General features: G+C 43.2%; 1 protein-coding gene and 2 pseudogenes across 1 annotated transcript; 2 read left to right on the top strand and 1 right to left on the bottom strand.

Annotated features, from left to right (window-relative positions):
• Nucleotides 1-2632: 2632 nt before the first annotated feature.
• On the top strand, nucleotides 2633-3244 carry LOC147464297 (uncharacterized; annotated as a pseudogene).
• A 13085-nt stretch (nucleotides 3245-16329) lies between these two features.
• LOC147464296 (putative L-type lectin-domain containing receptor kinase S.7 pseudogene) lies at nucleotides 16330-17097 on the bottom strand (annotated as a pseudogene).
• A 1741-nt stretch (nucleotides 17098-18838) lies between these two features.
• LOC147464295 (putative aldehyde oxidase 1) lies at nucleotides 18839-25199 on the top strand. The gene is made up of 10 exons (XM_086513873.1): nucleotides 18839-19205; nucleotides 19372-21294; nucleotides 21529-21794; nucleotides 21913-22116; nucleotides 22196-22414; nucleotides 22494-23462; nucleotides 23564-23659; nucleotides 24030-24128; nucleotides 24350-24539; nucleotides 24641-25199. The coding sequence occupies exons 1-10, from the start codon at nucleotides 19025-19027 to the stop codon at nucleotides 24877-24879; spliced, it is 4386 nt and encodes a 1461-aa protein (XP_086369999.1). The 5' UTR covers nucleotides 18839-19024; the 3' UTR covers nucleotides 24880-25199.
• The last annotated feature ends 392 nt before the right edge of the window (nucleotides 25200-25591 follow it).

Raw genomic sequence — 25591 nt, 5'->3', positions numbered from 1 at the left:
AAGAGAAGGAACATGCCTAACATCTTTAAGCTTCCATTCATTTCCGCTAGCAGTTTTGACAGAAACTGTACCTTTGCCGACAATCTCACAAGCTTCATCATCTCCCAAGTATACATACCCAAAATTACCTTTGGTGTAGTCTTGGAAATGTTTCTTGTGTGGTGTCGCATGGAATGAAGCCCCGGAATCTACTATCCACGAATTAGACACATTGTCGAATGAGAGAATTAGAGCATCTTGCTCTACTTTACCTGCCACATTGGCCTCTGATGCTGGCTTGTTGTCTTGAAACTTTGTCTCCTTCTTCTTCTTGGACCAGCAATCCTTCTTGGCGTGGCCCTTCTTGCCGCAATTCCAACATTCAAGAACTGACTTTGTGCGTGACTTGCTCCGCCTTGAGTGATCACGACCTTTTTGGTTTTTGAACCTCTCCTTAGGCCTTCCTCTTGTTTCTACTGACAGTGCAGCACTTCATGATTCTCATGTGCTTCTCTTTCGTATTTCCTCGCTTAGGAGAACACCCACAACATCATCAAACTTAAGAGTATTTGTGCCAGAAATAGAATTACGTACAGCCATCACAAGGTTGTCCCAACTATCCGATAGAGATGATAGTATAAGGAGAGCTCGCACTTCGTCATTGAAATTGATTTTCAACGATCGAAGTTGACTTATGTTTGTGTTAAAGTCATTTAGGTGTTCTGCAACTGAACCATTCTCTGCCATCTTTAGATTGAACAAGCGCTTCATAAGAAATACCTTATTGGATGCGATGGTTTCTCGTAGAAGTCGTCAAGTGACTTCATCAAGTCCTCCGTGGTCTTCATCTCTGAAACATTGAAGGCCACCGTTGATGCTAAGCTTAACCGGATTGTTCCCAGTGCCTTTCGATCAAGCACAATCCATGCTTCATCTGCCATCGTTGCGGGCTTCTTTGCAAGACCGCCTAGTGGAAAATAGAGATCCTTCTGGTAGAGATAGTCTTCAATCTGCATCTTCCAATGTTGGTAGTTTTTGCCGTTGAACTTCTCAATCTTGAGCTTCCCTTCCTCTGCCATAACTCCCACTCAATTCAAGGAATCCTTTCCTTAAGATAATTTAGCTACTACGAGCAAACCTTGCTTTGATACCAGTTGTTAGGAAATAAGACATAGCTAAATAGATAATTGAGTAGATTACTTAATGGAGAGAGACAGATTTACATACACGAGATTATAGAGTAGAGAGAGAGACAGAGCGAGTACACATGATATACGTGGTTCACCCAATGTGGCTACGTCCACGAGAAAGCAGCCACTCAATGGCTTTAGTACTTCAAAACAAGAAGTAGTTTACAAAGGGATTATACCCTTAATGGAGCGCCCACCTTGCTTCACTCTCACCACCTCACACTCATCTTGTTGCATCGACTTCACACTATGAAATGTGTGTAGAAATGACCTCCTTTTATAGGCCAAAAGTGTTGCCCTCTCTCATGAGAGGTAGCCATGTGTAGCCGCCCTTATGTAGATAAGTCCAAATTGGACCCTTCAATCCGCCCATGTGTGGCCGCCCTTGAGAAGACAAGTCCGCTTTTGAATTCGGCCATCGGCCATTGACTTCCGACCACACCGGCCACCGGCCAACCAACCGGTTGTTTTCCGACCACTTTCTGGCCGCCGTCCGGCCATAATATTCCGACGAAAAGGAATATTCCGGCAAAAGAAGAAATAACAAATAACTCAAGCGTACGAAACGACTCCATAGGATTTAGCAAAAAAAATGATGGGTGTCAACAAAAGCTGGTAATAATAGAGGGGGGAGGAGTACCACCAAACTCGTTTCGCTCTTAAGAGCTCATCAGTGGTGGTGTTGCTGGCAAAGTGTGTTTGTAAGGGAGGAGGGGAATGTAGGGGTTTATAAAGGGTGCTTGGTTGAGATTTGTTTTGATAGCTAACAATATTTTTGAAAAGAGTGGAATTAAAGACTGGGTACCAAGGTACATGGAGAGGAGTGAAATCACAGCGAAAGAAAAAAAAAGTATCGGGGGCTTCCGCCCCCGAGGCCCCTAAAGTTGCCCTTGATTTTTGGCCGTGAAAATTTTGGTTTCCGGCGAGAGATTTTCCTTCATGCACGATGGCTTCTCTTCATAATGGGGGCCTTACAAATGTGCGCTTTTACCACAGAAGATTACAAAGGTAAATCAGGCTCCATACTTAACAGTATGAAAGTAAAGTCACCTATCAAATTTGAGGGATGGAGTTTCTTTATGGGGCCTTCAAAAGGGAAAATCGAGCCACTCTTTAAATGACACATAGATGCCTCAAGGTTTCTCTCTCTCTCTCTCTCTCTCTCTCTCTCTCTCTCTCTCTCTCTCTCTCTCTCTCTCTCTCTCTCTCTCTCTCTCTCTCTCTCTCTCTCTCCTGCCCTCCCAACCTGCTTCGACCTGCGAGCCTAAACTAAGCAGGGACTGCCACAAAACTTCAGTTTGGTGGGTGCACTCAATAACAAGAAGATTATCATCGAAAGAATGACGACCAAAACCAACACTCCGAAGAGCTTTGCGAAAACACGACCAAGCTTTGCTGCTGTCCTAGTAGCGCCAAGCAAATTTGACCGAATCGAACGCCTTCAAGCAGATCTCGATCGCGTCATGGAAGAAAATCGCGACCTCAAAGCTCGCCTTTGCAAGCTTCAGGCGCGATTTGATTCCCTGGTCGATCTCGCCACCAATAAAGTGAAAGAAGTCGAAGCCAAGGCCATCGAAACCCACTCGGCAACCCTTGCGAAGGTGAAGACATGTGTGACAGTAGAGCTTCGAGAACAACGACTCCAAGCAGAAAATACCCTCAAGATCCGCATCGGTGGGCTACCTCAAGCATGGGAAACAACCGAGCTCGACTTCTTGGAACGCATCAACTTCCTCAACGAAACTCTCAAGCCGATCAAGGTCGGCCACAATGCAATAAGTCGTATCACTTGGAGAGGCCCTGACCTACCTATACCAAGTGGACATGCCATCCTTGAATTCTAAAGTAGGGAATGTCGACTCAAGCTTCTCCAACAATCACGCCTTCTCAAGGACACCAAGTTTTGGATCGTAGAAGAACTCACCCCGCTACAACTCAAACGCAAAAGTGAAGAGCTCAAGAAGGTACATGAAGCCCGCAAACAAGGCAAATGGGCAGTCTACCGAGGTGGTAAAGCCATCATCCAGGAGTTTCAAAAACCCAAATCAGCTCTCCCCACAGCTGATCCCTCTTAGGTTTTTGTCCTTTTCATTTTTCATCTTTCCAATGGACCCTCAGTCCTTAACTGATATGTATTCAGTGCGATCTGCTACGAACGTCACCGTTGTAATGTTTGTTTTTGGTCCCCATGGGTCATATCTGACCTCCGTGGACGATAATTGAATCTCTCTCTCTCTCTCTCTCTCTCTCTCTCTCTCTCTCTCTCTCTCTCTCTCACACACACACACACACACACACACACACACACACACACACACACACACACACACATTGTTGCCCCATGCGAGGGTGTAACATATTTTCAACAAATGTGCCCCCCCTCTCATGGCATAGCATGTCCTCGCGGTGGTGAGAGAGTGATCATGAATATATTGGGCAATCAACTTCTCTAGGTCCTTCATGTCCTTCCATTTTGAAGATATTTGAGATTCCCAATGTTTACAATAAACCAAGGTTGAGTGTATTTTTAACAATAAAGTTGTAAATTTTCAACTAAATTTCAAGCTTTGTCTTGAAGAAAATCAGCAAAATTCTGCAAGTATTAGTGTAAATACCATCAATTCTTTAAATTGTGACCTCAAATTCAAAAGTTTTTTTTTTCAAATAGCAGAACTCACAATCGTGAGCGGATATATCAGCAAATCTAGAGGAATTTTATCGTACCATTATTTATTATAAAATTTATTTTGCTAGATTTTTTTTGGTAAGCCCTATTCGTCTCTCTCTCTCTCTCTCTCTCTCTCTCTCTCTAGCAACACGCTCATGTTCTTTCACATTAGATGTAGGTAGTGCCAATTCGACTCCGAGACTCTGGTCCTTTGCAAAAAGCTACAACATGCAATGTGTACATCCTAGGAACTCGAAGGACGATGATACATGGAGGTACCAAGTGTGAGGTTTTAACTCAACATTATATGATAAGTGAAAGCTTCAAAAGTTTGTCATTTTTTGAAGCTCATGTATCAAATTGAGTCATCCTTCAAATTTAAGTGTTAGGTTTGTATTTGTTTAGAAAGAAAAGGAGAGTTCTTTATGGCCTTCAATATGCAAAGTAGAGCCCTGCTTTCAAAAACAAAACAGCCAATATTATAATTACTAGTAAAACAGCGCCGCCTTCGGCGGCGGCATGGCCCCTTTTACCCTCAAGCCACTTGCTCGTCACAAATTTCATAGAGAAAATCATTGCTTCATCTGTGTGTGTGTGTGTGTGTGTGTGTGTGTGTGTATCTCTGCCGTCGACAGTCAAACAGGGAGACCCGCTATGACATTACTTTCCCAATGTTGACTATCCTGGTTGCATGGCCTAATAGCCTGCCATTCAACCGGTCGCTAGCCGATCATGTAGAGAGGGAATGAAGCCATTGAACATCCATCACATAAAACGTGAAATTTTTTGTTTGCATATCCATGTAATCAGTGGGATCCTAGTTTGAATGCAAAAAACGCATTCGATTGGACGTAGCCACTATGTAGCAATCCTACCACAGTAGTAAGCTCTCTTCATGACCCTCCCCAATAGCTTTTGACCTACCCTATCGAAGGTAATGATGGGACTTCGTGGCTATCGACAAATGGGGTAGGCGGACTGCACAACGGACGCAAGCATGCTCTATAAGCTTTCTCCACTTTGGCGCTGTGCATAAGACTGAGCACTATGGACGACTGTAGACCGCATCTAATCTCTTTACCTCTCTCTAATGTATAAGACACACATTCTTTCTCTTTCTCTCTAAATTGTAAGATTTGCACCTTCCTTTGTGTTTTTTGAGCCCAATTAAAGAAGGCGATCAATTGATCCTCTCCCTCTCTCTTTGCCTATACTCTCTATACCTTGTTCCCCTTTGTCCTTTAGTCTACAGTGACTCCACACACACACACACACACACACACACACACACACACACACACAGAGTCACCATATTGTCAATAGTGCGGCCTTCTGCCGGCTGAGTCATCGTCTCTCTCTCTCTCTCTCTCTCTCTCTCTCTCTCTCTCTCTCTCTCTCTCTCTCTCTCTCTCTCTCTCTCTCTCTCTCTCTCTCTCTCTCTCTTCGTGTCACTATTCCCCGGAGAGCATCGGAGCAAGCAGGTAACACCATGTGGCAAAGGGGGGGGGACCGGAATCCCTCCTCCTTTTATAATAGTATAGTTTTCATGGCTTGATTGAATTATGCCAATATATGTTTATAGCTAGTGAGACTTCCTCCGTCGAAGGTGGCAAAAAGGAAGGAGATGCAATCCTCTGGAAGCGGGCAAGTTCCCTCCAATCTTGCAGCCCCAACTCACAGGTTTCGGATTGCTGCTAGTAGGAATCCTTCTCGAGTATTGTGTAGGCCTTGCTCGACAATGTATTGCTATTGTGGTGGGCCCTAGACAATAGATTGATGCGCTGGATGATGGTGAACGTGAGCGAGAGGAGGATGTAGTAGGCTTGGCTTGGTGCGAGAGCCCCTCATGGCAAGCACCCCATGAATAACTAACAGATGTTAACATATATAGCAAAGAAAAGGTCACAACCTACTATGACATGCCTCATCCACATGCCCTATCCCTCTATCAATCGTCACACTTTGCACATGTGAGTCCCTAACACCTCCACCTTCAATCACAATCACATTTAATAAAAAGCACTCTTTTGCACTTCTGTTAAGCTGGACAACCAAGCATACAGTAAAAGATTGGAAAAATGTGTGACCTAGAAGGGTAAAAGGCAGTTCTTTTTGGATTCAAGTGTTGGCATTAATGCCCAAGTGGCGGATATGGCCGCCCGCCCGCCTAACTTGCTTATCACTAACTCTTTGTATATACTCACTTATACTTGTGTGAATAATAAGATTTGGGAGATAACCCTTCAACAAATTCTCTGCGTACTGTGTAAGCTCTCTATTTGTGTATCTGTGTGTGTGTGTGTGTGTGTGTGTGTGTGTGTGAATCGATCTAAGCTCCGCTCCACGACTTCAATTGGTATCAGAGCAAGGTTCAGTGCATTTTTGCATAATCGTGCACGCGCGCACTTTCAGGCAGATTTTGGATCTGGAGCTTGAAAATTCACACTCGGCGTTCCGGGAGTATTTCCAATAGGTGACTTGGAGTTTTACCCCCCTTTCGAAGCTGTTTATGCCCTTAAAATTTCGTTTAGAGCACTAGATCAAAAGATAGGTTTCAGCTGCAAAGAAACCCGTCTTGTGTAGATTAGCAAGCAGGAGGTGGTCGGCATCAATATCGGCATCGACATACATCACTCATTAGTCTTCAAAGCATCATCTATATACCAGGTACACATATATATCATCAGATATATATATTGCAGTCTGCATTGCTACTTCTTGTGCTTGCCAGGTTCCAGGGGAGGTGTGGCCATACGACGGCTTGACACCACTGGCATGTTTTGCAGATTGATGTACTGTGATTGTGGGTCTGCTAGTTGTGACTCACACTAGCAGACAGACCGCTGCAGCGGTTATAGGACAGTGATTGGTCTATTGTAGGATGTATACTAGTTCTGGGCAGTTTGCTGAGCCATCTGAGAGGGTCGTGTGTGAGGTTTTTTGAAGCCAAGCACTGGGGGCTGGGTCACCCAGTGTGAGGTGGATTAGGTTGCAGGAGTTCCCCGCTGCACGCATCCTCTTCGGCGACTTTTATCCCATAGGATGTATGACTTTGTGTAGACACTGGATTGCATCGTATGCGTCAGGCCGTTGAGGCATTGTTCAAGGTTCAGTCTTGAGACAGATATAGGTTCTGTCATCGCCCAGACAGGAGACAATGTATGCTTACAGGATAGCATATTACAGAGACTTTTAGATTTGTCACTGGTCAGCTATTTATGGTTGTTTTTAAGCTATCTTTTGGTTTCCAGAGCTCAGTTTACAGGGGAGACTCTGTCAAAATTTTTCAAAATACTGACAGTTCTTGAGGAGAGGTGTTCAGCTTGTTGTTTACAGCTTGTTTATTGTGTACAGAGGCCAGTTTACAGGGGAAACTCTGCCGGATTTTTCCCAGAAGTAAACAGTTTGGCAGATATGGCATCTTCTCAAAGTGAGACTCTTTACAACATAAAGAAGCTGGATGGCACAAACTTTCCATTCTGGAAGAAGCAGATTTGGCAGGTTTTGGTGCAGAAAAAACAAGTGAAGCCGTTGAAGCTCAAAGGGGAGAGACCAGAAGGTATGGCTGAAGATGAGTGGGAAGATCTTGACGAGTTAGCTTGTTCCACAATCATGTTGACAATGGCAAAAAATGTTTACTTCAACGTAGCAGAAGAGACTACAACGTATGGCGTATGGCAAAAGCTATGTGGTATGTACGAGAAACAAAGTGCTGCTTCTCAGATTTACTGGCTCAAGAAATTGGTGGATTTGAAGATGAAGGAAGGGACAGCCATGTCAAATCATCTCAATGAATTTCACACAATTTTCAGCTAGTTAACAGCACAGGAGATAGTCTTTCCAGATTCAGTGAAGGCTATGTTTCTCTTAATCACTTTGCCAGACAGTTGGGATACTTTTCGCACGGCATTAAGTAATTCTGTCGCGTAAGAAGGTCTTACAAGTGCCAATGTAGAAGGCAGCTTGCTCACAGAGGAAGTGAACAAGAAGAACATTGACAAAGGCAAAGGCAATAGTGCTTTGGTCGTTCGAGGGAAACAACAGCCTAAAGAGAAGAAGGGTAAGAAGGCACAAAACTGAAGTAAGTCTCATGACTCGAAGTCAAAGGATGACATAGAATGCTACCATTGTGGCACGAAGGGTCACATGAAGAGAGACTGTACGAAGTGGAAACAAGAAAAAGGAAAAACAAAGAGTTCTGAGCAAGATGAAAAGAAGAGTTCAGTGAAGATTGAAGAGGTGAATGACATAGGATCTGGTTCAAACAGTAATTCTGGTATAGCATCTGGTGACATCTTCCTCACAAGCAATTTTGATTCTGTTTTCTTGACTGCAGAGGACGGACATTCTATGAGTGATTGGATTATCAACTCATGGGCATCTTTACATGTTTCTCCGCACAAAGAGTGGTTTACATCGTATGTGGCTACTAAAGATTACGTCAGACTTGGCAATGAGCAGGTTTGTGACATACTTGGAGTGGGAGATGTGCAGTTGAAGTTTCAGAATGGCTCTTCTTTATGGATCAAGAATGTCAGACATGTTCCAGCAATCCGAAAGAGCTTGATCAGTATTGGGAAGTTGGATGATGCGGGTTATGTGACAGTTTTTGGGAACAACGCTTGGAAGATCTCCAAAGGTTCGATGACTGTAGCACATGGCAGTAAGTCAGGAACTCTGTACACTTTACATGTTTCAGAGGTTAAAAACCATGTAATTAATGTGATTGAGCAGGCAAGTGTGTCACTATGGTATCGTAGCTGGGACATATGTCAAAAAGAGAATGGAAATACTTTCTCATTATGGTTGTTTGCCTGGCTTTTCATTTCAAGATTTCGAGTTTTGTGAGCATTGTGTTTATGGTAAGCAAACACAGGAACCGCACAGATCAAAGAGGAATCGTAGGGACAAACGGTTAGCTCTTGTGCACAATGATCTATGTGGACCAATGCCTAGTTTGTCACTAGGGGGAGCAACATACTTTTGTACATTCATAGATGACTATTCTCGCAGTATGGGTTTACTTCCTGAAGCACAAGGATGAGGTGCTCAACGTCTTTAAGACATTCTTGCAACTTGTGGAGAATCCTAGTGGTTAGAAGCTGAGAGGCTTAAGGACATACAATGGTGGAGAGTACATTTCCAAGGCTTTCCAAGACTTTTGTGAAGCAAAAGGGATAAAGCGGGAACTTACTGCACCATACAATCCTTCACAAAATGGAGGTGCAGAACGTATGACTAGGACCATACAAGAGAAGGTCAGAAGCATGTTGTCAAATGCTGAGTTGCCTAATGGATTTTGGGCAGAAGTAGTGGCTATAGCAGTCCATTTGATCAACAGGTCTCTTAGTAGGGTTCTGGATAAGAGTGAAGTGGCCGAGATGCTATGGACATGCAAGGCACCTTCGTATAAGCATCTCAGAGTCTTTGGTTGTGAAGCTTATAGCCATATTCCTAAGGTATTCAGGAATAAGTTAGAACCAAAGAGCAAGAAGTGTATATTTCTTGGCTACGGAGAATCGGGTGAGATGGGTTACCGGCTTTGGGATCCTGAGTCCAGAAAAGTTATTCGTAGCAATGATGTGCATTTCAATGAAGCCAAGTTTCACGCTAAGCCAGAGAAGACAGAGGAGATCAGAAGAGTTGTCTTAAGGGAATATGGACCTAGTGCTAGCACATCAAGACAGCATGGTTAGACTCAGGAACAACCTATAGTGGCTAGATGTGAGGGCCATACCCAGACTCGACCCTACTCACCTCCCTCAGTCCTCCAGACCGTTCCAAGGAGTGACGTAGATCTATCTGCAGGTATCCCTCCCACTTGGTACCGACATTCAGACAGGACTCCGGCCTATCTCGAATGCCAACCCAAGGGGGTACATCCTTCTGGGGCTCTGATACCACTTGTGAGGGCCATACCCAGACTCGACCCTACTCACCTCCCTCAGTCCTCCAGACCGTTCCAGGGAATGACGTAGATCTATCTGCATGTATCCCTCCCACTTGGGACCGACATTCAGATAGGACTCCGGCCTATCTCGAATTCCAACCCAAGGGGGTACAATCTGCTCTGATACCACTTGTGAGGGCCATACCCAGACTCGACCCTACTCACCTCCCTCAGTCCTCCAGACCGTTTCAGGGAGTGACGTAGATCTATCTGCAGGTATCCCTCCCACTTGGGACCAACATTCAGACAGGACTCCGGCCTATCTCGAATGCCAACCCAAGGGGGTACATCCTTCTGTGGCTCTGATACCACTTGTGAGGGCCATACCCAGACTCGACCCTACTCATCTCCCTCAATCCTCCAGACCGTTCCAAGGAATAACGTAGATCTATCTGCATGTATCCCTCCTACTTGGGACCGACATTCAGGCAGGACTCCGGTCTATCTCAAATGCCAACCCAAGGGGGTACATCTCTTCATTCAATGATTCTATCTGCTTCTCATAATCAATCTGCCCTCGACAGCTTTCCGCACCCAAAATCGTAGTCCTTAGTCTTGATTCTCTTGATCTTTAACTTGAGGATCTGCTCTTGCTTTCTTGTTCTCCCTTGGTTCATGGTGATAACCCCTTTGTCTTGACAAGCAAGCACGGCAGTTGTCACTTTTCCCTAAGAAGAGGGATCTTGCAATCCTACCTGGTCTCGCTCGTCCCCGATTATCCATTTTTATCCCACGTAGTCCTAGCGTTTAACATAAAAAATTTAAATCAACATCCGGCCATCTGACCCTCCGGATCCGCCGACCCACCGAACCATTTCATGAAAATCCCTTCTCGAGGTAGTACTTAACTACTACAAAATCAGGAAGACAATAGTCTATCAGACATCATCAAACAACAAACAGCATGCAATCTGTTGCATACCCTCGTTCAACGAAATCCATCTGGTTGTTCCCACCAGATCATCTGGTTGTTCCCACCAGATCTTTATTTAGAAACTTTTAATTCATTTCCTTTCCTTTATCTACTATAATTAGCTTGTAATTAGTTTCCTAACTAATCATGCAACACATTTAGTTTCAACCAATTCATCTTACCTCCCCATTCAGGCCAAGATAATCGGTTACAAGCCATCAAAATGGCAACACCTTCACAATATTTCCCAGAATTAAGTGTTTGGGAAAGGCTCATCAAGTAATTTAATCATTCCTTCCTAAGCATTTTATTTCGAGAGGTATAGCACCATCTTGAAAGATGCACAAGATAGCCCCTATATTCCTAGCCTTTCCAGTTCCTTTTTAAGCAACCAAGTCGAACAAATTTCCTTAATTAAATTCACATCATCCTCCCTGAGTATAACCTTCTCATCCAACTATTGGCATCAGGACATACCCGGATTATGGACGATTTCCAATAAGATACCGCGGGTACTTCACTCGACCGGGCAAAAATAAAACAAACCCATTCATCCCTTATCCCTTAGGTATGAATGACCTAGGTATAACAACTTGCCGGTTACGCTGCCCTAGCCGAAAAGAGCCAATCTCCGACAAGTTCCCCAAGAGAATCCTCTCAATGGGCCAGCGTTTCAATCAAATTGACCCCAAGAAGATCCATCTTGGTTTCCGGTCATTTCCAAGCAATCTTCAAAACTCCTAGTTAAATCTATGTTTTGCAATGGGCTATCCCTATCACCTCTCGAGATTCCTTTTTAACTCTTAGTTGGTAATTTCCAGGTTCATTCATTTATCAACCTTAATTCCTACTTTCATTAATTATCTACCAACCAAGTTTATTTAGAAAATACTAGCGAGTTTTTGCCCTAGGCATTTGATGGTTAATGTCTCTTCGGAAATGCAAACTTTTTAAGTTCAATTCCCGTTTTGTTGATTCCCAGGTTTTTGCAATCCTTTGCCATCCATGGGGCATCTCCATGGAAGCTTGTAGAGTTTTCGGTTCAAACAACACGGAGATCAATTCCGCGAAGTTATCCCCTATCTCCCGCATCCCGTATTTGCAAACAAACTTGAAATTGAAAACTTTAGAAATACTCTTTAATACCAAAAATTGAACTACTTCTATCGAGCTGAGACAACTACTCTTTTCTTATGGTACCTAGATTTCCATTTTAGGAAGCTAGAAGGTCATCCTATAATTTATGAGTTTTCAAGCTTTCCATTAAAGCTTAAACCTAAAATACAAGGTAGTCACTAAAGTTTACATCTAAGTGCAAAGTTACCATTAAAACTTAGCTTACGAGAGCAAATCTACCTTTGAAGCTTAACTTTATGATGTGTAGATACTCTTATCACTTAACCCTAATTGCAAGGTTTCCATTAAAGCTTAAAACCTAAAAATGCAAGGTAATCACTAAAGCTTACATTTAAGTGCAAAGTTACCATTAAAGCTCAGCTTACGAGTGCAAATCTACCTTTGGAGCTTGACTTTATGATGCGTAGATACTCTTATAACTTAACCCTAAGTGCAAGGTCTCTATTAAAGCTTAAAACCTAAAAATGCAAGGTAATCATTAAAGCTTACATCTAAGTGCAAAGTTACTATTAAAGCTTAGTTTACGAGTGTAAATCTACCTTTGAAGCTTAACTTTATGATGCGTAGATACTCTTATCACTTAATCCTAAGTGCAAGGTCTCCATTAAAGATTAAAACCTAAAAATGCAAGGTAATCACTAAATCTTACATCTAAGTGCAAAGTTACCATTAAAGCTTAGCTTTCAAGTGTAAATCTACCTTTGAAGCTTAACTTTATGATGCATAGATACTCTTATCACTTAACCCTAATTGCAAGGTTTCCATTAAAGCTTAAACCTAAATGATGCACATAAACCTTCCTAGTATTAAAACACATGGATTAATTAATCCTACTAGAAATGAAGATTACCTCCTCTAAACAAGAGGGAAGTGGGGTTGAAGTCCTTCTTGAAGAGATGTGAGGCTCAAGGAGGAAGGAAAAGGGATTTATGGTGAAGAGGAAGGAGAGAGGAGCTTCTTCACAAAACCCTCAAAGGTTTGTCCTTCAAGAGAGGGAGAGAGTTGAGGGTTTGGCCTTCAAGAGAGGGAGAGAGCAAGAGCAAGGTTTAATGGAAACCTTGATTTACTTAAGCATAATCTTGAGCATGGCAAGTATGCAAGTAGCTTAGCAACATATGTGTGTGTAAAAATACAAAGGAGAGGGGGTGTTTATATAGAAAATGGTGGGTGAAATTCTCTTCTCAATTCCTATTGGACCCCAATTCTCTTCTCAATTCCTATTGGACCCCAAATTCTCTTCTCAAATGCTATTCGATCCCAAATTCTCTTCTCAAATGCTATTGGACCCTATTTCTCTTCTCAAATGCTATTGGACCCCAATTCTTCCTATTGGACCCCAATTTTCTTCTTAGTTCTTATCCCTTAACTTTATCTTTCAATTAAGTTAGTCCCTTTTTTTTCTAGTTCTCGATCTAGATCAGTTCCCACACGGATTTTTGACGAAGAAGTATAAAAATAATCTTAATCTTAAAGGAAAAATATAGGGATGACATAATTTCTTATCTGAAATATCTTTGTCTTTTCATTATGGAGTAAAGTTTCGTTGTCCGTATAACTTCTTTGTCGGTCTTACTTTTTCTAAATTATTTTCTAGGCCGAAGTTTTTTTGAATGGCTCTAGGGTTTAGAGAGGGACCTTACACTAGAGAGGCAGAATCAGTTGTGGTGAGACGTTCTGAGCGTGTCTCCAAACCACCTAATCGTTATGTGCCACCTCTAAATTATGTCATGCGCACGGATTGCTGAGAACCATCTATAAGGAGGCATTACAAGTGGTTGACTCGAAAAAATGGCAGTTGGCCATGCAATCAGAGATGACGGCTCTGCATAAGAATCAAACGTGGGATTTGGTTCAATTGCCAGAGGGCAAGAAAGCTCTACCTTGTAAGTGGGTTTACAGGTATAAGCTTACTCCTCATGATGGACAACCAAAATACAAAGCACGGTTGGTTGCTAAGGGTTTTAAGCAAGAACACAGAATAGATTTTGATGAAGTATTTTCACCAGCTTTCAAGATGAAAACATTGAGAAGTGTACTTGCTTTGGTTGCCAAACATGATCTACATTTACATCAGATGGATGTGAAAACGGAATTTCTTCATGGAGATTTGCATGAGGAGGTTTATATGCAGCAGCCAGAAGGGTATGTTGAGAAAGGCAAAGAGAAATTGGTATGTCGTTTGAGAAAGAGTCTCTATGGCAAAGAGAAGTTTCACCAATTTATGCTACAAGAGAAGTGAAACAGATCATTGCCTGTATACTCGACAAGCTAAGGATGGTAGCTTGATAATCCTCATCTTGTATGTGGATGACATGTTACTTGCTGATAGACAAATGGTAGAAATTTTAGCTCTTAAGTCAAAAATGGCAAAGGTGAGGCAAGTCATATACTGGGTATGTGTATCCAGCGAGATAGGTCAAAGAAGATGCTTTACTTATCTCAGGAAGAATATATTGACAAGGTGTTGCAAAGTTTCCATATGGATAGGGGAAAGGCATTGATGACACCATTGCCGTCATATGTGAAACTAAGCAACCAAGATTGCCCACAGTCTGAGGTGGAAAAGGTTGAAATGGATGTGGTGCCGTATGTGTCTGCATGTGGGAGTTTGATGTATGCAATGATTGCTACACGTCCGAATATTGCATTTGTAGTTGGAGTGGTTAGCAGATATATGTCAAATCCCGGCAAAGGTATCATGAGATTCTTAAAACATACAAAGAGTATGCGCATATGCCATGGTAGTCAGGATTTGAGTGTTAGAGGATACACTGACTCAGATTATGCAGGAGACTTGGATAAGAGGAGATCTACATTAGGCTATGTCTTTACATTGGCTGGAGGTGCCATATCATGGCGATCTCGATTACAAGATTGTATTACGCAGTCTACTACAAAAGCTGAGTATGTTGCAGCAAATGAGGCATGCAAAGAAGATATTTGGCTTGGTAGATTGGTAGCAGAGAATCAAAGTAGATATGCCAAAGTTATATTGTGATAGTCAAAGTGCTATACAATTGGCAAAGAATCCAGTGTTCCATTTGAAGACTAAGCATATTGATGTGAAATATCACTTCATTAGGGAAGTACTTGAAGACAAGCAGATACAACTAATGAAGATCCACACCAAGGACAATCCTGCTGATCTACTCACAAAGAGACTTCCAGGAGAGGGCTTTGTGCATTGTCGTGAGTTATTGGGCATTGGATAGATGGCAGCCATGTAAATCTTTGTACATTTATTTTCATAGATTTACAGTTACTTAAAGTGCCACATTGGACTTTAAGTGAGAGGTTGTTGGGATTAAAGCCCAAGTGGCCTCTTATACGGATATGGCCGGATGCCCGCCTAACTTGCTTATCACTAACTCTTTGTATATACTCACTTATACTTGTGTGAATAATAAGATTTGGGAGATAACCCTTCAATGAATTCTCTGCGTACTGTGTAAGCTCTCTGTCTGTGTATCTCTGTGTGTGTGTGTGTGTGTGTGTGTGTGTGTGTGTGTGTGTGTGTGTGTGTGTGTGTGAGTCGATCTAAGCTCCGCTCCGCGACTTCAGCAAGAACACATTTTGCCTTGGAAATTTGCATTTCATTCCATTGCAGGCTTTTCTATCTAGCCTTGACAAACCCCATTTCCCTTGCAAGTCGCAAGCCTTAGTATTTCCTAAGGATGGCACCACACACATATGGTCTCGATAATTTAAAGTGTCGCTCAAGCTTTGAATATTGTTGTATGCCTATATTTGAAAAGAAAGAGTTATACAGAGAGAAGAGAGAGAAGGAAAAATTGACGTTATCAGCAGCTGCAAGCTAATGATGAACACAAAGTTACATCAATTGAACAACTTAGAAATAGCAAAGACCTGGGGCAGAAACCACATGCAGCAAGCATCTCAATGACATCTTCCAGGGAGCTGTAGGGGCTTCTGGAGATTGAGAGTGGAACTCCAACTACAAAGAGTCCGAGAGGGAGGGGAAGATTGCAGGGAGGTTGAGGGTGGAACAAATACACACACACATACACACACACATACACACCCAAATCTTGAGCTTATGTGTCTCTGAGCCTAAAATCCTGAGCTTACTGTCAAATACATTTGTAAAATAATGGGTAGTTTCAGTAATCTACACTGTATTGCTAATCGAGACCATATGGAATCAGTGCTAATCAAGAACTGTTGAAGCAAGGCAATCGAGAACCTGTCATTAAAGCAAGGCAAATGCGCACACATCTGTAACTTGCAACTTGAAAATGTAAATTCATACACATCTAGAACTTACACACATTTCTGCGAAAATTTACGATAGCTTACAAAAGTCTGCAATACCTACGAAAATCTGGAATCTAGAATTGCAAAAATTTGCAACTTGCAACTACGAAAATGTAAAATCTGCAAAGCCTATATCCGGACCTAATTCACATTTTTCCTATTATCTTGCGTACCACTTGGAAAATACTCATGATATGATTTCGCCAACTTGCTATCGTCATGAGATCTTCCACCTCCATGTGTACAATGTGTGGAGGTCCTGTGATCCCTCAGTTGAAGCTAAAAACCCCACATACATATTCTCCTGCGCATATTCTTTCATGCCAAAATTTGCACTCAGGAAAGGCTCCTCTAGCCTTTGCCATGTGTAGCTCAATCTGACTTCGAAAACCTCGGATGTACCATTGTAATCTATCCATGCACTGGTGATATCTCCACTCTTGAGGTCCATTTGTAGCACACCCACATCCGCGGTGGCGATCGAAAGCAGGCTTCCGAGGTCTATGCCCACATGGTTTTCATTGATATAAAAAAATCCCACATCTAAATATGTGTCAAATTCCACTGCAACAAAAGGGGGCCTTGAATCTCGTGTCAAATTAGTAGCATTTACCAAACCAAGCCACCTTCTAGGGCTGCCTATAGATGTGTCATCCGGGACGATGATGAATGCGAGCCCATCCCTGGCAAGGCTCGGATTGTGATTGATAACAGAGAATGCAAAGGATGTCTGAAAGGATGCTGACCTGTTTGTAGTAGAATCATAGAATTGGACCAGCTCTTTGTAAAGAGATCTTCCGACGCTCGTCGAGGGGACGGAGGTATCTCTTGTGAGGGCCAAATTGGAGTTCCTAATGAAGCAGTCTCCAAGCAGAGTGAGATTTCGAGTTGAGAGACTGTCGAAGGCGAACGACAATGCTGCGGAGTGGGCTTGCTCTGTACTAAAATTGATCAAGCAGAGCAAGGCCCAAATGAAGAAATCCATTGTAAGTAGTTGCTGGAGCTTGGACTCATGGGTATGTATGTGTGTGGGAGAAAGGAGGTTGAGAGAAATGAGCCCATGTACAGACACTTCAATAGTAACGCACCTGCTCTCTCTCTCTCTCTCTCTCTCTCTCTCGCACTTTCCTGTAGTTTGTTAGATGGCATAAAGTCGAGGATTAAGAGAGAGAGAGAGCCCTTGCCTGCAGGTTGTTGCTCGAGGATTATTATGGAGAGAGAGAGAGAGAGAGAGAGAGAGAGAGAGAGAGAGAGAGAGAGAGAGAGAGAGAGAGAGAGAGAGAGAGAGAGCACCGACCCAAAGCACCCGGAGGAGCTCAGCTCGAGGAGGCGCCCGGAGACCTCAACTCAAGGAGCAGGCATGGCAGGGGCCGCAGGGGTCTGGCATTGCAGACGTGGCAGGTTGCAACGAATCAGACGTGCCATTGCAACAACTCCGAGTTAGCCTAAACATTTCGTCAACAAACAGCCCGATATCTGACTTCGAGTAGCAGGTAGGAGGGTTGCACACAGGGCATCTCGGAGGTGAGGGCTGATGCAAGCAGGCAATGTGCAGGGACGTGCATGACGAAAAACAAAGGCGGACGGAGGAGGCCATGCGCAAAGGTAGAGCTTGCGGGGCGGAGGCCATAGGCAGAGGCGGCAAAAGGCGATAGCTGTCGCAAGTAGGCGGAGGTGCAGGTAGACCAGTGGATTCCCATGGAGTAGACAAACGTGGGCAGAAGAAACGGTAGCCGATCAAGACGCTACAGATTCGTTGGCCCACAAATCCATGGCTATTGAAACTCCAGCCGTCTCTCTCTCTCTCTCTCTCTTTTTCAGCACAAGTTAAGTCCCTCTCACTGAGCGCACTCAAAATGCAGGTTACACTGTCGAAGGGTGAGCCGGATCAAGGAGCACATGCCACGTGTCGAGGGGGGGGGGATCGGAATCCCTCCCCCTTTTATAATTGTGTAGATAAATATATACAGAGTACTAAGTTTTTGACTTTACATTGCAGAACTCACTGAAGTCTTTTCCTTTTTTATTTTTTGTACTTACCGTTTACTTTTGCATTCCAAATTGAATGTTTCTTAAGGTTTTCTTTGAAATGAGCCAGAGTGTGACGTGTGGAGGCTCTCTCCTTCCTTGAAAATTTTAAGCTCCATTGTATATAGTACTAGCTCGTGCGACCCGCCGGCTCGCATAGTATAGATGTGTGTTTGCATATGATAGAGAAAGGACTTTGTCTTACTCTTCACCTATTTATCCTCCACAGATGTTCACAAACTTCTCACACTCCTTCGAAGTCCTTTTGCGCCATGCCCTGCATCTCTAAAAGTTAGCTTTCTTTCATAGGTTTCAGGTGATGAATTGTGCCAACCCCAAATAAACGCTACCCAATTTAACATATTTCTTCTAGAAATAGCTATTCATGTCGTTGAAATTAGCTTACATAATAACAAAGTTACACCTTGACGAAATCTAAATTGATTTAAAAACAAAAATATGTGTTCTCACAAAATTACTAAATAGTAAATATGTAGCAACTATTCATATGGACTACTTACTATATAGTAATCCAAAATAAAATGCATTTTGCTAGATTTATCTAACAAAAACATTAAACTCCTTTATAGCAAACGTGTAGAAAGCATGATGTAAAGCCACACTTTTGCTAGTTGGATATGTTGTATCTGCTATAATTTAGCAAATGAATCAAATGGGATCGAATTCAATTGGTCTAAAGCTCCTTGTACGTCCTCCTTCTGCTGACCCTGTGCTACACCTACGCTAGTGCTGAAGACTCTTGCGTTCTTCAGCTGAGCTCCATACTATACCTTTGCCTCCGTGCTACACCTAGCCTATGGTATTACTAAAGACTCTTGCATTCGCCAACCTCACTCCGCTCCCTCCATTGCCGTCTCCCCGTCATGGCCGACGTTCCCCTGCTTCCCCGACCTGCCGGTGGGAGCTTTGTGGCAAGCCGCCCCCTGCTCTTCGCGCTCAATGGCCACAGGGTGGAGATCCCCTCTCCCGATCCCTCCATGACCCTCCTCTCGTTCCTTCGCTCTCACACACAATTGACCGGCACTAAGCTCAGCTGTGGTGAAGGTACACACATATTCTCACGCAGAGAGAGAGAGAGAGAGAGAGAGAGAGAGAGAGAGAGAGAGAGAGAGAGAGAGAGAGAGAGAGAGAGAGAGAGAGAGAGAGAACTGCCCCTGTTGTGTGGATAATGGTTGATGATGTATATGAGATCAGTCTTAAATACGTACAGGTGGCTGTGGCGCTTGCCTCGTCCTTCTGTCCACCTACGACCCGAAATCAAAGCAAGTCCAAGAGTTCAGCATCAACTCTTGCCTTGCTCTCCTCTGCTCGCTTGATGGCTGCTCCATCACCACCATCGAAGGCATTGGTTCCACCCGGACAGGCTTGCATGCCGTGCAACAGCGCATTGCTGGCTTTCATGGTTCTCATTGTGGCTTCTGCACACCTGGTATGTGCATATCCATCTACAGCTGCTTGCGCAATGCCCACATATCTCCATCCGATATTGCTAATGGTGACCATCAATGTTCCGAAAATAGTGTTCCTAATGGCACACATTCACATGTTGACAGTGATCTTCATGAACAACCTGTACATACCATCCCCACCCTTGCATGTGAAGATGCCCAAAAGGCGATTGTTGGGAATATCTGTAGATGTACAGGCTACCGACCTATTGTTGATTCTTGCAAAAGCTTTGCTGGTGATGTGGACATAGAAGACCTGGGTATTAACACGTTCTGGGCTTCAAACAAGGATGCTAATGTCAACCTCTTGCCCACCTATGTCAGGGCAACAGACTCTGCTTTTCCAAAGTTTCTCATGGAAGAGCTCGAATTGAAAGAGCATCTGGCCAGCAGGCAAGATTGCAATCACACTACTGAAAATCTTCAAACTACCACATTGGCTTTGCCTCTTCATGTTAAGTCTAAAGATGCTTCTGTGATTGAGGAAGAGAGATTATGGATCCAGGGAAGAAGTTTAGAAGAGGTCTTTCAGGCTTGGCATTGTCACCGTGGAAGAGGTGACGTGAAGCTTGTGGTTGGTAACACTAGTGCTGGTTACTACAAAGGCGAGAATCCGCGGGTCTTTATTGATATAAGTCGTGTGCCGGAGCTGTTAACACTACAGGAGGTGTCAGGGACGCTGAAAGTGGGCTCTGCAGTCACTATTGAGGAGCTGATCCTTACACTGGAATCAATCTTGAGGAGCAATCATAAGTCAAATGAATCTCTGATTCGGGGTCTTATCTCTCACTTGAGGAAACTGGCCAACCCACATGTCCGGCGTAGGGCTAGTGTTGGAGGCAATCTAATCATGGCTCAGCAATTCTCCTTTGATTCAGATCTAGCAACTTTACTCCTAGCTCTTGGTTCCTTGCTTCATCTAGTTGATGCTGGCAAGAATAGAAGAACACTTAGTATGGAGGAGTTTTTACAAAAAGGATCGCTTGAATCTGGCTGGCTTCTCGAATTCATTGACATCCCCTTGTGGTTGAAGGAGATGGGTGATGCTGCATGCCACACCAATGGCAGCATAAGGGAAGTTTTTCTTGTGGGTTCACAAAGTGATTGCATTACCAAATGGCAGTTTGATAGTTACAGGGCGGCTCCACGAAGTTTGGGCAACTCATTGGCATACATAAATGCTGCATTTCTTACCAAGGTCTTAAATACAGGTTCATGCTACCAGATCATGGATGTGAGGCTTGCATTTGGTGCTTTTGGACAAGGGCATGCAATCAGAGCGCACAAAGTTGAAGGCTTTCTTCAGGGTAGGCCAGTGCATGAAAGTGTCTTACTTGAAGCTATCACTATCTTGAAAAATGAGCTAATGCCTTTTGTAAAGGGCACAAAGTTGGCGGATTACAAGTCTAGTGTTGCTGTCAGTTTCCTGTTTGATTTTTTTGCCTACTACCTGCAATCAAGAGTTCCTTCAGAACTTGGTTTAGCAACCGAGTGTGAACGTGGTGGGAATGGGCCATCAAGTAGGAACCAGAATGGAAAAACTGATCAGCCTTGTTTAGGGGAAAATTCAATTCACAAGAAAAGCCCTTTCACCATCACTGGGAGGCAAAATGTGCCAGGTTATGAGGATGATATTGCTCTCGGAAAGGCAGCGGAAAAATCTGAGGCAAAACTCCAAGCTTCAGGTTTGTATCTACCTCTTCCTGCTTCTATTCCATCTTTGAATAGTACTTTTTGAGCCACAATGTATCATCTGCAAAACGCCATCCACAAATGAAGCAGTCTTGTAGTGGTCATAGCTTAACCTTCCTCCTATACCTTACGACTTCCAAGGAATTGTTTTTGATCAACTTTTTTTTCATTCGTATTCTGAAGTTTGAACCAATCTGCCATGAACGATTTGATTGATATGTAATTAGGTGAGGCCATTTACGTGGACGACATACCTGCTCCAGAACACTGTCTCTATGCAGCATTTGTTACGAGTGTGAAGGCATTTGCAAAGGTCAAGATGATTGATACAAAACTTGCAGTTACATCACCCGGGGCTGTGGCATTTATATCAGCAAGTGACATCCCCAAAGGTGGGGCAAATGTTGGAGCTCTTCATAATATTTTTTCTCAACCAGAGAACTTGTTTGCAACAGATTGTGTAGAGTATGTGGGCCACCCTCTTGGAGTCATGGTGCGTATCTTCCACTGTTGCCACTCTATTTTGACTTTACTGATTGCCTTAGAGGTTTTGGTTGGCATGGTTTGGCAATAAGTATGAATTGTTTTTATGTGTTTGCATTCTTCACAAGGTTGCAGACTCACCTGAACATGCAAAACAAGCTGCAGCCAAAGTAAGGGTGGAGTATGAAGTTGAAAGCTCACCTATTTTGAGTGTGGAAGAAGCAGAAGCCAACAACAGCTTTTTTCCAAAATCTTTCTTCCCTTTCAGATTCTCAGTGGGAGACATTGAGACCGGGTTTCTTGAAGCTGATCACAAGATTACGGATGGGGAGGTATTTTATACACAGAAAGGTGTGGTTCAATGCTTCCATATGCTGACCAAAACTGATTGGTTAATTTCTTGTTATGTAGGTCAGGTCTGGTTCTCAGTACTTTTTCTACATGGAAACACAAACTGCCCTTGCTGTTCCAGATGAGGATAAGAGTTTGGTGGTGTATAGTTCGTGTCAGAGTCCAAGCGTTGTGCAAGAGTCTATCTCAGCATGCCTTGGCATCCCCCATCATAATGTACGAGTCATAACAAGAAGAGTAGGAGGGGCTTTTGGAGGAAAGGCCTTCAGAAATGTCGGGGTAAGCCTTAGCTTGATTGCATTATGTCTTCCATTAGAGTGTTGGATGGAAAGATTGATAAGGTGATTTATGGATACAGGTGGCATCAGCATGTGCAATTGCTGCACACAAATTGCGCCATCCAGTGCGCATGTACCTCGACCGCAAGACTGACATGGTTATGATGGGTGGCCGGCACCCTGTCAGAGCATTGTATTCAGTCAGTTTCAAGCAGTACGGGAAGGTGACAGGCCTCCGAGCAAAGATCTCAATTGATGGTGGCTGGTCACAAGACTTCACTTCAGTATTGCATCTTGCTGTTTATCAGGGTTTGCTAAAATACAATTGGGTGTCACTTGATATTGAGTTTCTACCTTGCAAAACAAATCTATCATGTAAAAGTGCAATGAGAGCACCGGGGCATGTTCAAGGTTCTTTCATTGCAGATACAATACTGGAGCATATTGCATCTGTGCTGGGTTTAGACATGAAGCTAGTAGTCTCAAGAAACTTGCACACTATTGATAGTGCTCGACTTTTTCACCCTGATTTAAATATCGCTTGCAAGGATGATTTTGATGTGCTTCCCATTTGGAACACGATGGTGAAACGTGTCGAGGCCAAAGAGAGAGACATTGACAGTTTTAACATGTCCAATCATTGGCTGAAAAGAGGTTTATCTGTTTTACCTTGTGTTTATAAGGTGCATCGGAGCTCAACACCTGCCAGAGTCAGCATTTTTAAGGATGGCTCTGTTGTTGTGGAGGTTGGAGGGATTGAAATAGGTCAGGGGCTGTGGACTAAAGTGAAGCAGGCGACTATTAATGGTTTAAGTCCGTTGTGTGAAAGGAGCAAGGAAGGCTTGGAGTCATTGAACATTCGGGTTGTGCAGGCCGATAGCATGAGCTTGCCGCATGGGGGTCTCACGTCTAGTAGCACCACATCCGAAGGAAGTTGTGAAGCAGTTATGAAAGCTTGCCAACTTCTTGTGGACAGACTAATGCCAGTCAAGCTTCAGAAGCAGAAGGTTGTGGCTGGAAATTTGTCGTGGATTGATCTCATCACCCTGGTATGTGCCGTGTCCCTAATGCAATTTTAAGCAGAATTGATCTTTCCAGTTCCTTTCATGCCAGTCACTATCTTATGTGATTCCCTACTTCAACTATGCAGTCAAAAGCTAGCAAAGTTGATCTTTCAGCTCAGGTTCATTGGTTTCCTGAGCAAAGTACTTTTGCATACCTCACCTACAGCGTAGCAGCAACGATGGTAAGTCCAGAATCGGAGGATTTGTGGAAATTAGAAAGTTTTATGGCATCATTGATTTTGCTAAACATGTCTAGTTATAGTTAGTTCATAGGAAGATTTTGTGTGGTGGAAAGAACAAGACCATAGGGAAGAGAACAGTAGGTCTTGAAAAATATCTTGTTTTATTGGCGCAAGCAGTCTGCTTGCCTTTTCTTCGTTGTGCATGTCCTCATCTTTGGGCCTCAATGTTACACACATGCATGCCTGTGCGTACCACCAATATGACGCATCAATGTGAACCAATCATCCAAATACTCAAGGATAGCTGATGGATCTAAACTCTGGTATATAAAACAGATATTTCTAATTGATGTGTATGCTTGTTACACAGGTCGAGGTTAACACTTTGACAGGAGCCGTGACGATCCTTGAATCTGACCTCATCTACGATTGTGGGAAAAGTTTAAATCCAGCAATCGACATCGGTCAGGTTAGTAACCCTCTTCATTCTGAGTCATTACTGTCTTTGTGGTTTAAAGGGATAATGTGGATTATGCTATTTGGAGCATATGTGATACAATTTGTGAAGGACACAAGGACCAGGTATGTGTATAGTAGCGAGAAATTTACCTGCAGGTTTTGCGTGCATGGATATGTTGAGCTAGATTCCAAGGTTGGTGTTGATGTCTTATATACCTTGAGTGGTGGCAGATTGAAGGCTCCTTTGTGCAAGGGATTGGCTTCTTTTTGACTGAGCAGCATGAAGTGGATGTAAATGGAGTGTTACTCACTAATGGAACATGGACATACAAGCCTCCAACTGTAGACAATATACCACGGAAGTTTCATGTGGAGATGATTTCTGGCGCTGCTCGTCAAAATCGGGTGCTTTCTTCTAAAGGTTTGTTTGTATTCAATCCGCAAGTGAACCAGAATGAGCTGAATGTGTGTGTGTGTGTGTTTTCTCTCGCATTGATGGGGGAGTGGTATGTTTGGCATCAGCATGTGGGGAGCCCCCTTTGCTCTTAGCTGGAACAGTTCACTCCGCCGTAAGGCAAGCCATTCAAGCGGCGAGGAAGGACTGCTTCACCACATTTGGAGAAGAGGGTCAAGGCAAGGATGGGTTTTTCAGGTTAGATACTCCAGCTTCAATGGAAAGGGTGAAGAATCTTTGTGGGTTGGAGAGGGTGGAAGGTTATCTCAAGCATCACATTGGCTTGCAAGAAAGTCATGTTGCATAAGAGGAGCATGATCAAAATTCATTTGAAGGTTCCTGGTAGGAGGTCCTAGCTAGACGCTTTGCACAAATTGATGAGGCCGTTTAGTGCTCATCTCAGCCTTGAGAGGCCCCCCAACCTCCAGCTTTTATTCCATCCCGATCTGTATCGAGGATGGGCATAATAATCTTCTTCATTGTACATTTTATTGCATACTAGTGGCAGGATGCATCAGCAGGAACCAGTAATACTCATACTCTATGTTTTCAAAAGTGTTTATAACTTCATATCTACATAGATGTTCTTATAATTTTCTAAAGCTCCACAATTATTTGAACCTATAATCCCTTGTGCAACAAAATAACAATACTGTACGAGTGAAAGTTTGTTACCATATATTTTGGTAGTGACCTTAGATATACATTTTTTCATTTGTGTGATTTTAGTTGGATGAAGTGACCACAGCGAGTGAAGATGGCACAATTTGGTCTCCCAAATTGTGCTTTGACAGAATTACATTAGGGTTCTAGGAGTACAAGCAAATGTGTGCACCAGCTATTGGTGCCAAGAGTAATTACTTTAAGTGAATGTACACCAATGATGTTGGAATAGCCACCAATCCGTTAAAAATAAGATACTTTATTTGTTGCAATGTGAATACTTATTAATGTAGGCCAAAAAAGGCCTTTATTGTGATATGAAATCACAACAATGTGCACATTGTATGTTAGGCTTT

Source organism: Adiantum capillus-veneris, chromosome 1 (assembly GCF_014529385.1).
Source record: "Adiantum capillus-veneris isolate H3 chromosome 1, ASM1452938v2, whole genome shotgun sequence".
NCBI lineage: Eukaryota > Viridiplantae > Streptophyta > Polypodiopsida > Polypodiales > Pteridaceae > Adiantum > Adiantum capillus-veneris.
The sequence above is the reverse complement of the archived record's forward strand: the minus strand, read 5'-3'. Positions and strand labels throughout refer to the sequence as shown.